Source organism: Falco cherrug, chromosome W, assembly GCF_023634085.1.
Source record: "Falco cherrug isolate bFalChe1 chromosome W, bFalChe1.pri, whole genome shotgun sequence".
Taxonomy (NCBI): domain Eukaryota; kingdom Metazoa; phylum Chordata; class Aves; order Falconiformes; family Falconidae; genus Falco; species Falco cherrug.
The window spans coordinates 2,566,213-2,582,540 of record NC_073719.1 but is presented as its reverse complement, the minus strand read 5'-3'; the positions used below and the strand labels follow the sequence as shown (position 1 = coordinate 2,582,540).

General features: G+C 39.3%; 1 protein-coding gene across 1 annotated transcript in view; it reads right to left on the bottom strand.

Annotated features, from left to right (window-relative positions):
- LOC129734611 (ras-related protein Rab-3C-like) overlaps positions 1-16,328 on the bottom strand; it is a 156,207-nt gene that overhangs the window by 90,430 nt on the left and 49,449 nt on the right. The window contains exon 5 of the mRNA XM_055698243.1: positions 15,009-15,040. Coding sequence (XP_055554218.1) covers positions 15,009-15,040 — 32 coding nt within the window. The remainder of the gene's footprint in view (positions 1-15,008; positions 15,041-16,328) is intronic.

Genomic DNA, 16,328 nt, shown 5'->3' with positions numbered 1-16,328 from the left:
GCCTGTGTTACCGGATCAACATGTGCCCCGGTGCCCATAAGATGTTCTATTGTTAATGCAGCTAATACAGGATCATTATGATTAACATACGTGAGCAGGAGTGCTTGCAGTCCTCCTCTCCAATGCGACTCCCACAACGTATACTGAGTCGGGGTTAGTAACAATCGTGCTAAAGATTTCAAATCATGAGGAGTCATGATATAAGTATCAAACACAGAAGATAACAGGCTTATAGAATAGGGAGAAGAAATACCATGTTCTGTAACCGTGCGGCGCAGTTCTTTAACAACCGAAAAAGAAAGAGCCTCCCATCGTGCTCCCCCTGCCCGACCCTGAGAATACAAGACCGGAGCAACTATAGTTTTAGCCATTTCTAAATCCCCCTCCTTTAAGGCTTGTTTCTTTATTTTTGCCCACACATCACACAGATTAGGAAGGTATAAATCAGGTTCTTTTTCACGGTCTATCGGTCCTGGGTCAAAAGGATCTTCTTCTGGCGGATACCCCACTGCATTGACACCCAGGGGTCTAGAGCACTGTGACTTAGAGGCTGATGAGGAAAGAGCTGTAGGAGCTTGCGATTCCTCCTCCTCTCCTTCCTCTGCTTTCATAGTCTCAAAAATAGCTCTCCACGAAGAGAGCAGACGGTGGGACTCAGTATTGCCTTTTGTCGCAGAATCCCATAATTTCACCCCTGTGTCGTCCCAAAGTTCCCGCGTAAAAATTGTAGATACAGTCACTGCGGGCATATTTACTCGCACCCACCTGAGCATTGCTTTAAGGTCTTGTCCAGAGATATTTTTCTTATGTTTATTAAGAAGACCTTTCATAAGCTCATAAACGTCTCCTTCTGGGGACGAAGCCTGATTCCCCATTACGGATTCCCCACAGCTCACCTCTCACCTCCGGAGGGATTTCTGGCCGGCTCCTGCTTCCTTTCAGCAGATCATTCAAAGTTCTGTGGGATTCGCTGCATGTCGCTCAGATAGGCGATTCGAGAGCCCTTCACGTTAGATCCTTAAACGTATCACGTCGGGGTCACCAATTTGCGGCGAATGAGGAGACAGGATGCAGCTTGATGCAAGCAAATGTCGGTTTATTGTACAGGAGCACAACTTTATATACACTTTCAAAGGCTGCGCGTCTTAAACCAATTGGTTCCTGAGGCTAACCCTTGCATACTAGGCAATCCCTGATTGGCGGCTAATTAACAGCAAGGTGTTGCCTTTCCTTGGCGCCAACTTTGGCGCCATCCGTTTCCCGCTCCCCTGTGCTCTGCAAACAGGCCTCATCATGTTAATTGCTGTCTAGACAAGCTCATCATGTTGATTGTTGTCTAGACAAGCCCGAGCACATTCCCCTCAGCTAACTGATTGCCACACATGGTCCTAGTTTCCAGCCTGCTCCTGCACTAGAGTACTGTGTTCAGCTCTGGAGCCCCCAACATAAGAAGGACATGGACCTGTTGGAGCAAGTCCAAAGGAGAGCCACAAAGATGATCAGAGGGCTGGAGCACCTCTCCTATGAAGAAAGGCTGAGAGAGTTGGGGTTGCTCAGCCTGGAGAAGAGAAGGCTCTGGGGACACCTTATTGCAGCCTTTCAATATTTAAAGGGGGCCTACAAGAAAGCTGGTGAGGGACTTTTTACAAGAACATATAGTGATAGGACAAGGGGGAATGGTTTTAAACTGAAAGATGGGTAGATTTAGATTAGTTATTAGGAAGAAATTCTTTACTGTGAGGGTGGTGAGGCACTGGAACAGGTTGCCCAGAGGAGTTGTGGATGCCCTATCCCTGGAAGTGTCCAAGGCCAGGCTGGATGGGGCTTTGAGCAATCCGGTCTAGTGGAAGGTGTCCCTGCCCATAGCAGGGGGTTTGGAACTACATGATCTTTAATGTCCCTTCCAACAAAACTGTTCTGTGATTCTGTGACATTGCTATGTCAATAACAATGTCAGACCAATCTAGTTGCCTTCATTGATAGGCTAACTAACCTGGCAGGTACAGGGGAGAAAATTAATGAGATTCCTCTTGATTTTGGTAAGGTTAATGTGAAATAGGAATTTTTGATACAGCAGCAAAGGAAATATGTTGAAGAGAAACAGAACAAAATTAAAATCTGCCCTCAGATTAGTTATGAATGATTCGTCAAGCTAGAAAGGGACTCTGAATGTGTTCTGTCAATGCATTTCTATTTGCTGCTGTATTAATGACTTGGATGACAGAATAAGGAAGAGACTGATCAAATCTGAAGACACCAAGCTGAAGGGAAGTATTTGCAAGCACTTCAGAGAACGGGATCAGAATTCTAAATGGTCTTGATAGAGTAATGGAGCGATCTGTAATCAATGAGATGAAATTTAATAAAGATCAGTGCAAAGTGCTACCTTCTGGAAGAAGAGAGTAAATGCATAAATATGAGCTTTGAAATAACTGACTAGATGGTGTTTCTAAAGAAAAGGAGTCTGGGGCTACAGTGACCAAAACCTCAATATGGGTAGCGCAGTGACAAAACAAATCTGACTCTTGGCAGAGTTAAGAGGTGTTATAAAGAACAAGGATTATTCGTTCTACTCAGCATTTGCAGGACTTTTGCTCTGGTTTGCATGCTACATTTTAAGAAATGCACAGACAAATTAGGAAGATTGTAGAGGAGAGAAACAAGACAGAACAGAAAGTTAGGAAATATTTGTGAAAAAATATTAAAGGATTAAAATTTTAATTTAGAAAGGGTGGTAGAAGAAGCAACATAATAACAGTACTTAAAAAATAGATACAAAGAAAAGTAAATTATCAACCTCAACTGGAGACAGATCAAGAAACAATTTGCCTAATTTGCAATGAAGTAACTTCTTGCTATTAGAGCAATCTTTCAAACTGTAAAGGTAGACAGACAATCAGTGAAACAGAGAGAAATGGAAGTTATGGGACCTCTTTAGTGACTTTTAAGAATAGGACAGATAAACATTTTTTCAGGAAAGAGCTAGCCCAATGATTTCCTAACTCTAGTTTGGGGCTACAATGACATATCATATAATACTAGGTAACTATGTCAAATGTTTCACTGATAGTTTGTAAAAATAGATTATTTCAGCATGCTTAAAGGCTGGATGATAAAAGTTGCATAGCCATGAGAAATTGTGAGCACTGACAGAGGCTCATGGGGAATATTTAGCATAGGCCTATGAACTAGACACTGTTCTGGGGTTCCCACAGCCCCCGTTGGCAGGGAACATTTTGATTTCATGCCACTTCTTTCTTAGTGGTGCAGTTGACAAGTTTGGCTTACTATGGCTCTGAATATCCTTTTCTAGGTCAAATCAGTTTGCTACACTTCTTATTAGGGTCACCCAGGCATACATCAGCATTTCCCTTTGTGCTTTGCAGATGTGCTATGTGCACTCTATTCCAGAGAAAAATCCTTTACGGCACCACATTTGAAAACATGATGAGTCTCAGAATCCCTCAAACTGTCAAAGTCCCTTTATTATAAAATTCTGACAAAAGACAAAATCAAGATATTTGACACAAATTAAGGGTCCATGCTCCAAGTATGGAATGATGTGGTAAAGTATATGAAACAGTCCTGTGCTCCCAAATCCACCCACAATGACTTTATCCATGAACAACTATTAAATTTAAAAAAAATTTGGCCAACATGTTATCTTCTTTACAATAACGACTTAATGAATATAGGTGAACAATTAATTGTTTATGGAAACAAGTCACCCCCATCCTATTACAGAACTTACAAACCTGAGAAAAAGTTCCACCAGATATTTAGTATTATTTTGTCTTCCATGACCTCAGCTCCAAAGGTTTGTTTTATTTTTGTAAGAACTGACATTTTACATGGCATTTTTGCATGAAGCCTATTACAACTGGCACTCAGTTCCAATAAGACTTTTAATGAAGTGCATTAACAATAGAAGAGTAACTGTGGCTAAAAATCTACCTTTCTCGTCATATTCTATTAAACTTCAGCATATAAGAAAATGAAAACAGAAAGGATCATTAATGTAGAGATGATACACCCACAAACATACAGATGGAGAGCATGTGTACAGCACCATGTATTACTGATTTAGGGATCCTCCTAGGTAGTCTGGATGGCTAAGTGGTACAGTGCAATGCATCATCACACAGAGATGTGACATCAAATCCCAGAAGCAGTCAGTATTGTCTGGTGCATATGCTAATTATCATATGGTCTGAACTATTTGGGTGAAAATTTACTCTCTGTTCTTTGGCACCATGGAAAGCCCAAGTTGGGGAATGAGTGGAAAGAAAGGAAAGCCAAAAACTCACCAACTAAAATTCAACTGAACCTGATGAAGGAAGAAAATTGAGGATTCCATAAAGCAATACTGTGCAAATAGGATTGGGCTGCATTCCTAATGTATGGTTAGTTCGTATCATCATACCTAAGTGATAATGTGATTTTTAGAACCATTCTTAAGGTCATTGTATATATCATATTTTCTGAAGTCTTCAATTTTTAAATAATTTCCAGGGACAACAGATGGATTTTTTTGTGCTAGAGCATGCTTCTTGCAAGGAAATATATTAAAAGGTTATATGTTTGCAGCATTCTAAATGCCAAGATGTTATTTCTCTTAAAAATTCTCATAAAATTCAGCATTTTCTTTCAAATACCAGCTCTTTACATCAAAAAGAGGTGTAAAAGTACCTCAGAACCTCAATTTACTACAGATCATATTAACTGTCTCAGGGTCAAGAGGCTTATCTTCACATGCAGTACTTCTGTCATTCTTAGTGAAATGAACTTAGGTTGTGAGACTGCTTAGGTTTTATATTCTGGCTGGGAGACCACTAACCTTTTGGGGTAGTCATGGTGGTAGTGGAAACAATGTGGAGCACAATTCTCTTCAAACTCTGTAGGTAGCTACTCTAGCACTACTACTATTCTGAATTAAAAGACACTGAACTCTTTTCAGAGAAAATGTATAACCATGGTCCTGTTTGCCTGTGGCATTGCGAGTCCTATGGCAAATGTCTTTGCACATCCTTCCTGAGCAGAATTGTATTAGTTTATTTGCCTAAAATAAACCTGAAACATCTACTGTTTTTTCAGATATGTTGAATAACCTTATTTATAAAGACTTTTTTTCAGATTGAGTTCACAAGCCAACAAGGAAGACCCCTCTTTTCTCGGGTGAGCTTTTAGGGCTATAAGGGTACCAGAGTATAGGCTTTTATTTTCATTATTTGATTCTCATAACACCAAAATATATATTGAATGCATCTTATAAAAAAATCACATCAACTTCTACAAAAGGTATGAAAAAGGTCTTCAGAATATCCCACAGTATGACAGTTAGGACACACCACTGAGAACAGCAACCAATGTAGGCTCAAAACCTCTCACACAGAAAAGGAAATTAAATCCAGCTGCCTACATGAGTTGCAAGTGCTCTAAACACTGGCCTCTATGGTTAAAAAAGAACCCTGCCATTGAAATTGTCAGTTTGGAAAGAGTTCCTAATTCCTTCTCTTTATTTTCATTGCAAATGTACAGATGGAAACAAAACAATGGAGTCCTTTGCAAGCCACACAGTCCCTTTCACCACAGTCTTACCAGTTTTAAGAGAGACCAAAATATTTTCTTCACTCTGATATTTTTTACCTCCAATTCTTGGGTAATAATATTCTTTTGGAGATAAAAGAGAAGATTCTTGGACTGACTGAAATATTTTGTTTTAGTTTGGCCACAGAAACAGGACTTTCCCAGCCCAATGATTTAGTCAGTTGCAGGTCAGATAGGATATGCTCCCTACCTGTACACAGGAACCTACTTCTTGTCTTTAAAATGCTGGGCACGTATCTGGTAGAGCATAGCTGAAAATGATTATCAGAGCATTTATTTCTAGGTCCTTCTTCAGTGTATACTATGTTCAGATCAGATAATTATAGACACTCTTACAATGGAGTTTAAAAATCCATCATAAAATTCATATTGACAAAGTGTCAACAATTAGACTATAATTTCTTTGCAGTTCATAATGTCCCCAAAGTCCAATTGTCTGCTTTTCCTGTTATATATTGATACACAAGTATAAGTAATATATTTTACAGACCTCTCATATTCTTCCATTATTTTAATTAAGTCTGTCTAGTTGAAGATTAAAACTTTCCTTCCTAGGACATGTCAACTGTGTAACATAACAGATTGCATTTTACCTAAACCAGAAATCTTCTAGTAAGTTAATACTTTCATGTTTGTGACTCCATTATTTCCCAGATATTTTTTTCTTTTTTGGGCATAGCTCAGTACAGATCAGCAACATCAAAAATCAGGTTGAAATGTATGTGGGAAAACTGATATTGGACAGGTTGCTTAAGCTGAAGAGTTGAAACTATTTCTTCAGCTCTGAATCTTTGAAAAATTGTATTCTACTAGTAGATCTTCCAAGCATTCCTTTAACAGTCATACACATCTGAAAATGACAATAAAACACTGTGTCTATATAATTTGTGTGAGGTATAGCCAAAATAATCACACATTATTAATGCTGATCTATAAACAAGCTACTTCCAGTCTCAATTTGCTCAAGGAATACAGTGGCAATGTCCTTTCAATCACCATGAGAAGCAACATGCTGGCTGAAGTTTTTTTAGATACTTTAAAACCCAGTTTATATGTCTTCTTTAATGTAAGACACCAAACATTGGATGTGCTTTGCTCAACAGACACTCTGGTGTCTGTTATGTTTCTAGTTTATACTATATTTGCCACCTGCTCAAGTTGCCAATACCTGATTACATAGAATTGTGTTTAAATAAATGGTTATTATTAATTAGCTGATGCAATGAATCAATACACCAAGCAAAACAATAAATGTCTGGAAGAAGAAACAAGCTCAGCTCCAGTGGATTTTGGTGTCACTTTTCAACTCCACAGTTTTGCATATGCCAGGAGGCATACTTTTTGACATATTTTTACTGTGAACATGACATTTTGGCTTGGAATATGCCTGGAATTTGTTTAAAACTTGACAGGCTTATATTCTTGAACCCCATTCCATGCAGGTCTAAAGCTCTGTTGACAATGTCAGGGACACTGGTGCTCCAGGAAGCTTGCCCAGCCCTGGCACGTGCCCTGGATGAGCAGACAGGTTCCTCTGGCTTCTAAATAAACAACTTGCTCTGGCTTTAAATTGCCCCTGTCCTAGAGGCTGAACAACACTTTTGCATCACAGTGAGCTAGCACAAAATGTGAACTACTTGTCAGCTGTCAGTGAAGATATGGGGAGTTTCCCAAAACGGAAAATGGCTGGAATGAGTACACCCAATGCTCCTGACTTGATGAAAGTCCATCGGAACCACTTAATTTCTCAGTTATCTTTCTTCAAAAAAGCAAAATGATTCTGTGGTGGTTTGACCCTGGCTGAATGCCAGGTGCCCACCAAAACTGCTCTATCACTCCTCTCCTCAAGCAGACAGGGGAGAGAAAATATAACAAAATAAGATAAGGACAGGGTCATCACTGAGCAATTACCATCACTGTCAAAACAGACTTGACTTGGGGAAACTAGTCCAATTTATTACCATCCAAATCAGAAAAAAACCCACCTTCCCTCTCCCCTCCCTTCTTCCCGGGCTTAACTCAATTCGTGATTTTTCTACCTCCTCCTGCCGAGCAGTGCAGGGGAATGAGGAATGAGGGTTATGGTCAGCTCTTCACACATTTCTGCCACTTCTTCCTCCTTACGTTATTCCTCTGCTCCAGCATGGGGTCCCTCCCATGGGAGACAATCCTTCACAAACTTCTCCAACGTGGGTCCTTCCCATGGGCTACAACTCTTCAATAAATGCTCCAGCATGGGTCCTTGCCACAGGGTGCAGTCCTTCAGGAATGGACTGCTCCAGCGTGGGTCCCCCTCAGAGTTGCAAGTCCTGCCAGAAAACCTGCTTCAGCGTGAGTTTCCCATGGGTCACAGCCTCCTTCATGCATCCACCTGTTCTGCATGGGGTCCTCCACAGGCTGCAGGTGGATATTTGCTCCACCGTGGACCTCCATGGGCTGCAGGGGGACAGACTGCCTCACCATGGTCTTCACCATGGGCTGCAGGGGTATCTGTGCTCTTATGCCTGGAGCACCTCCTCCCCCTCCTTCTTCACTGACCTTTGTGTCTGCAGTTGTTTCACATAGTCTCACTCCTCTCTCCCGCTGGCACAGCTTATAATTTTTTTTTAACCTTCTTAATAGGCTATCACAGAGGTGCTACCACCATTGCTGATTAGCTCAGCCTTGGCCAGAAGCAGATCCATCTTGGAGCCAGCTGGCATTGGCTCCATTGGACACAGGGGAAAGTGTCTGGCATCTCACAGAAGCTACCCCTGTAGTCCCCCTGCTACGAAAACCTTGCCATGCAAACCCACTACATTAGGTTTAATAACCCATTACCATTGTTTCCAATCCTTCTGGAGCACAGTATCTCACTGTTCAGACTCCTAACCCCCTTTCTTATGGCCATTTAATTTGCGCCTTTTATTTTGCACTCATGCTATTTTCTACTTTATTATAGAGTCATCTCTCCAAAGGTCAAAGCCCAAAGAAATAATCTACATCCTGAAATGTTCTAATTTATACCTTTAAGTGCCCAGAGAACAAGCAGAAAACCACATTTTTTTATGGAAAACCATGTACTCCAATGTAAGGTATATATACATTCTTTTCAGAAATTCTCTTTCCTCTCACTTAGGTTTTTTATGAATGCAGAATTCAACTTTAAAAAAAAAACCTAGGAAATGGTAATCAAAAGGAATGCTATAAATGCTAATTAATTGCTGAATATTAAATAAGCAATGTTTCAAGAATTCATATTTCTCAAGCACTTAATTAGGAAGGACTTACTTATTTCATCCTTGATAGCCTTAGCTATATATGAAAATGAAAAAGGAAAAGACATTTAAAACTTGATTTTTAAGAGTGTGGAGGGCTTCAGCTCTCTCTGCAGCAAATTCTTATGTGTATGATATTGGCCATGGCTGTAAAAAAAGGAAAAAATAAAAAAGGAGAGCAACCAAATGAATCACTAATTTTCAGTTAAGCATACCTAGGAAAGTATCACAGTTCCTTCACGATAAACCAAATATTACAAAACCCAATACAGTAAAAAATAAGGTAATGAGATCTGTATTGACTGATTGTCTTAATAATGCTTAAAAGCGAAAGCAAACACTTGTGTTTATGACCATTTCCCATCTCTAGGATTCCTATGCAGAATGTATTGAGTTTGGTTTTGTGTTCAAATATTTCCATATAAGAAAGGAGTGCTGCATTTCCTGGAATTTTTAATTAATAGTGATATCAGTGATGTCTAATAAAAACAACTTAAGTATATTTAAATAATGAAATAGTTATTTTATGATGCCATTAACCTCCTTGTGACTTCTACCACTGTTACCGATTAGTTAATAAGTTAAAATCGATTGATTCTATTTGATTAATTAATTGATTTTATAAAATCATATAATAGAGTTAAAATGTAGAAGGCTAAGGAAAAAAAAAATTATAGGAAACTTGCATATACGCAATAAGAGACGTTATGGAATCTTTTGTACGTCTTGTACCAAGGCTAGAAGAAGGGCCTGGAACTATTGTAATAACTCTAGGGTTGGAAGGTTCCATTGTATTTAACCAGTCTTCTGTACGCAGAGGTGCATTGAAATGTCAGAATATGAGATTAATGGGAACTGGGGAGAGTCGACTGGAACAGCTTGTAGGTGCCTGCCAAGAAACTGTGAACTTTAGTAAAAGGTAATTCCGGCAGGGGGAGATCGCGACCACCGACTCATATACCACCTACCCAAATCGTACCCTAGACCCATTTCTAGACCTTTCTAAGCTTTGCTGCGCATAATCGGATATAGGAGGAGAGTATGTAAATGATTTACGGGAAATGTTATAATTATGTATGAATAATTAATGAATATGTATGAATAAGTTCTATATATGGAATCTGATTTTGGGACCTGGTGTGCGTTGATCGTGAGAGGACTCGCTGACGCACCCGGCCGTCAATAAAGAAGTGTCTGCTTATTTACATCACATTGGTGTCGATAAGTTCTTCATTCCGAGATTTCGGTAACAGTTTTGGCGACCCAGATGGGACCTCGCTGAAGGAGACCGGAGGAGTCGGGGACCTGATCGGTTCCGGCCGGCACCGAGGATTTCTCGGGGACACCCATCGATCCCCGATCCGTAAGGCTCTTTGTGACGTACCCTGGATATTTGGTAAGACACTTCTTTTTTATTTGTAGTAAGTGGGTGGGAGTCCCACTAAAGTAAGTAAGTAAGTGCACTAGAGAAAGTGGGGGGGAGTCCCACTATAATAAGTGTATGGTAAGGAGTGGGTTGGAGACCCACCAGTGAGTTTGAGTCTCACTGAGTAAGTCTGCCTGTCAGACGCGGTGAAAGCTGCGCAGGGTTGGACTAAAAGGATCCTTGTGGAAGTGGAAGCCTAGGCGCCTGCCCGTAAGACATAAGCGAAAGCTATTGCAGGGTTGGACAAAAGTGGAAACGAGAGAAACTATATGCTATAGTGTTCTCTAAGGTAGTGCCTCTAACAAGAAGTTAGAAGAAGTTTTTGGTGTTCTTTGTTGTATTGTGAGTTTGTGTATTAAGAAGAAAATTAAGAGGTATAATATTGTGTTATATGTTTGTTTTCTTTGTTGTTCCGTGAGTTTGTGTATTAAGAAGAGAAATTAAGAGGTATAATATTGTGTTATATGTTTGTTTAAAGTAACTGTGGGAAAGTGTGAGTGTGGCTGTAAGAGTGAGACTGTGGAGTGTGGATCCGCGGATCGGAGTGATAGAGTTGAATAATTGTGTATTGTACTGTGGGTAATTACACCATGGCAACTAAGTTAACTTGGTTGTTTAAATGTAAAAGCTTGGGTAATCTTGTGTTAAATGATAAAATCCCGAAAAATTCTCCATTGGGATGTTTACTGGCGCATTGGGGGGATTTATATGAGGATTTGTCAAAGAGCCAGATGATTGAATATTGTAATAATTGGTGGCCACTATATATACATTAGAAGATCAGGAAAAGTGGCCCACGAATGGGACACTGAATTATAACACTATTTTGCAGTTAATGTTGTATTGTAAAAGAGAAGGGAAATGGAATAAAATGCCATATGTGGATTTGTTTTTTACTTAAGACAAAGAAAGGATTGGCAGGATGAATGTAAGCTAACTATTAGAGATAATTTGGTAATAGCTATAACTTCTGATAATAAGAAAGTGGAAAAAAAAATGTTGTTTAAATTGTGAGGTTGGGAGTGGATACAGGAGCGACATTTTTTTATTAAATACCTGTAAAAACTGGAATAAAAACAGGCCATTCCTGCAACCCCTGGATTTGAAATTTGGAAATAAGATAATTACACATGAATTTTTGTATGTACCAGTATGCCCGGTACCCTTGTTAGGAAGAGATTTGTTATCTAAATTAAATGCACAAATTGTTTTTGATGAAGGAGAACTCTTTTTGAAGATACCTGAGTCAAAAACGGGAGAAGTTTTGATGATACAAGAAAAGGTAAAGGAATAAGAAATTCCACCGGAGGTAAATTGGCAGTGATCCCTACTGTATGGGAGACAGATATTCCTGGCAAATCGAAACTAGCAGAACCTGTTAAAATAGATTTGAAGGAAGGCGCAGGAGCTGTGAGAATTAAACAATATCCAATCAAACCAGAAGTGAGACAGGAATTGAAGAAATTGATTGATAAATTCTTGGAGTATAAAATTTTGGAAGAATGTGAATCTGAGTATAATACTCCTATTTTACCAGTCAGAAAACCTTCGGGTGAATATAGACTGGTACAAGACTTGAGAGCAGTAAATCAAATAGTTAAGGACATTTATCCTGTGGTAGCAAACCCTTATACACTGTTAACAGCATTGAGGGAGAATTATCAGTGGTTTACAGCGCTTGATTTAAAAGATGCTTTCTTTTGTATACCTTTGGAAAAAGGAAGCAGAAAACTGTTTGCTTTTGAATGGGAAAATCCTCAAACCGGGCAAAAGATGCAGCTGACATGGACTAGATTACCCCAAGGATTTGAAAACAGTCCAACTATTTTTGGAAATCAATTAGCAAAGGAACTTGAAATCTGGAAACAGGATAAATCAAGGCCTGGACATTTACTCCTACAATATGTGGATGACATACTGATAGCTACAGAAGAAAGATTTATTTGTATACAGGTGACTATTGACCTTTTGAATTTCCTGGGACTAAATGGGTACAAGGTATCCAGGAAGAAAGCCCAAATAGCCTGCCAGACTGTGATATATCTCGGCTTTGAGATTTAAAAGGACAACGACAATTAGGAAAAAATCGCAAAGAAGCTATTTGTAGTATACCTGACCCGAGAAATATTCATGAACTCAGAGCATTTTTGGGAATGACTGGGTGGTGTCGCCTTTGGATCATGAACTATGGGCTAATAGCTAAACCGCTGTACGAGGCCCAAAAGAACTCTCCCTTTGTATGGGGCCCACAACAACAAAAGGCTTTTATAGAGTTGAAACGTGCCTTAATGTCTGCACCTGCCTTGGGACTGCAGGATCTAACCAAAGATTTCCAGCTGTTTGTACATGAAAGACAACACCTTGCACTGGGAGTGTTAACCCAGAGGATAGGAAGCTGGAAACGACCAGTCGGATACTTCTCTAAACAACTGGACACAGTGAGTAAAGGGTGGCCGAACTGCCTTCGAGCAGTGGCCGCAACAGTGATGCTCATTCAAGAAGCTCGGAAATTGACTTTGGGAAGAACAATGACAGTCTATGTTCCACACATGGTGATAACTTTCCTAGAACAGAAGGGGGGACATTGGCTGTCCCCCAGCCGAATGATGAAATACCAGATAGTATTGACTGAACAAGATGATGTGATTCTAAAGACAACTAACCTGGTAAATCCTGCAGTGTTTTTAAGTTCCATACAGGAAGAAGGACGACTGGAACATGATTGCTTGACTGCCATCGAGTATGTTTATTCCAGTCGTGAAGATCTGAAGGATGTGCCATTGGAGCGACCAGATTGGGAACTGTATACTGATGGAAGCAGCTTTATGGAACAAGGAGTTCGATACGCTGGATATGCGGTAACAACAGGGACTACAGTTATAGAAGCAGGAGCATTGGCGAGTACCACATCAGCCCAAAAGGCAGAACTCATCGCTTTAATTTGAGCCTTAGAATTAAGCAAAGACAAGAAAGTAAATATCTGGACTGATTCAAAATATGCCTTTGGGGTAGTGCATGTCCATGGAACTTTGTGGAAAGAGAGGGGGTTATTGTCCTCTCAAGAATCAAATATTAAGCATCAAACAGAGATTTTACGATTATTACAAGCAGTTCAAAAGCCAGATCAAGTAGCAATCATGCACTGTAAGGCACATCAGAGTGGGAATACAAAAATAATAGCTGGGAATAATTTAGCTGATAAGACTGCAAAAAGGGTAGCAAAGAAACAAGCATTGCAAATGGCAATAATTCCTTCTAAAACAGTAACCCTTCTCAGGGAAAAACCGAGATATTCAGAAGAAGATGACAAATTGGGTCAGTTATTAAATGCTAAGAAAAACTTAACAGGATGGTGGGTAACTCCTAACGGACAAGTAGTAATTCCACCTCCTTTGATGAGAGAAATAATTCAAATGAGACATCAAGAATGTCATTGGGGGGGGTAGAAGCCTTAGTAACATTTTTACGAAAGCAAGTAATATCAGTTAAGATGTTAGGAATAGCCAAAATGGTAACTGCAAAGTGTAAAGTATGTTTGAAAAATAATCCAGTGATTAAGAAAAAGGTTCAAATGGGTAGGCTGAAATCTGGTACAGAACCTGGAGATTACTGGCAAGTAGATTTTTCAGAGTTGCCTAGATACAATGGGTACCGGTACATCTTGGTAGGGGTTGATACTTTTACAGGATGGCCAGAAGCCCTTCCCTGTCGCACCACACAAGCAAAAAGAGGTTGTGAAGTGGTTATTACAAGTAATAATTCTGAGATTTGGAGTTTTTATTGGAAATCCTCTGACAGAGGTCCACACTTTGTTGCTGAAGTAGTCCAAAGTGTTAGAAAAATATTGGGTATTAATTGGGATTTGCATGTGTCTTGGAGGCCACAATCTAGTGGAAAAGTGGAGAGGATGAATCAAACTTTGAAACGACAAATAAGTAAAATTTGTCAAGAAACCAGTTTAAAGTGGCCTCAGGCACTTTCATTGGCATTATTATGAATCAGGGTACAGCCAAAGAGTGGAACCTCAGTCAGTCCTTATGAATTATTATATGGAAAACCATATGAGTCTCTAGAACCAAATCTAAACATACATGTAAAAGGAAAACAAGATGTGTAGAACTATTTGCTTTTTTTAAGGAAAACTTTGGCTGTGATTCGGAGTGCAGTAATTTGGAATAGACCTTTATTTCTGGAAAATTCAGTGCATGATTTCCAGCCGGGAGACTATGTTTATGTGAAGAATTGGATCTCCGAACCTTTGCAGGAGTGCTGGAGAGGACCCTTCCAGATACTGCTAACCACCTTTACAGCTATCAAAATTGCAGAATCGGATGCTTGGATATATTATATTTGAGTGAAGAAAGCACAGTGAAGAAAGCATCTACTCCGTGGAAGATTGTGAAATGTAACTCAGAGACTTAAAATTAATTTTGAAACATGTTTAATTTTGCATATCAGGTTATGATTGGTTATTGGATTTTCTTTTGGTTGGTAGTGTTGGTGGGATCATGGGCTGACTTGGTGGACAGGAACATAAGACAACTAGAAACAGAACAAGTGATTGACATTCCCAAACAAATGGCTGAGGAAAATTTGATGGTAGGATTGATTAAAGAATTTGCCAATTTACAAAACATCACACAGATCACTGCTTGTTTGCCAGTACCGAAGGCAGTAGGTGAATCTATTCCATGGGGAATTTTAACTATGAACTTGACTAACCTGGAACATAAAAATGAAACCAATTATTGTGAACAGAGGCCAGTGACTCAATGGTATGAGCAAATAAAAGTCATTAGAAAACAGTGGAAATCTCCAGGTAATCTGGCGGATTGTGAAAAATTGTTAAATTATGTTTTTACCAAAATAGGAAGATTTAAGACTGTGGGATGGTGTTCTTATGATGAACAATTTAAAATCAACGTGAGCAAATGTGTTATGAAATGGAAGTGTAACGAAACTGGCCAGAGCACCCAGGTAGTAGACCAGTGGGACTCTATATGGTCTATGTCCATATTTTCCCATTTTCAGTATATAGCAAGAATTTCTTGGTGTTTTACCTGGGATGGAAAGGTTTTTTTCAGTATTACCCTGGGTAGATGATAGGTCAACTACATCGGGAGAGAAGGAAAATAAAATAATGCCATGGTGGAAATGTGAAAAAGTGTATGACTGTAATAATGCAGACTTAGTAATTCAAAGAATTCCTCCGTTGGCTGCTGCTTTGAAATATGGTTGTTTTTGTCGAGGTCTTAAGAATACTCTCAATTTAACCAGCGCCTTTACAGTCAGAAGAGGAACTTTGTTTAGTTGTGGAAAATCTTCTATTTGAAGTCCAGGACATTTAGTTTGGGCATTAAGTGATGGAACCTGGACAACACACCTACCATTAGATGGTAAGGTAAAACAAATCACATTGGGCATGCCAACCTTGTGTCCAATTTGGAAGAAATCACCATTTAAAAGATCTCTAGAGAATCTAGAATTAAAACGAATAAAGAGATCAGGGATAAGTGATGATATCTGGAATGAACCATCTACAGGAGTGAAAATTGGCTGGGCACTGGAATCACTTTTAAATCCTATAGCTTCATATAGAAACAGAGCATGGCTCTATTATTTAACTGGTCAAGTGGAAAAATTGGCAAACGTTACCAAGAAGGGGTTTAAGGAATTGAATATACAACTACAGGCAACTTCCAGAATGACTTTACAAAATAGAATGGCACTAGATATGCTCCTACTTAAAGAACATGGAGTGTGTGGATATCTTAAGGATAAACTGGACCACTGTTGTATCCACATTCCAAATGTCACTCAGGATGTGGAACATGATCTAGATCTATTGGGAAAAATTGAAAAAGAAACTGAAACAATTCAAAAGGATATGTCAGAAGATTGGCTTGGGAAAATTTTTAACGAACTGGGATGGAATTTGAGCTCTTGGATACAATCTATAATTAAGACTTTGTTTCTGTTACTAGTTGTCTTTTTGATGAGCATGCTGATATATGCATGTCTGAAGAAACAGTTTACCA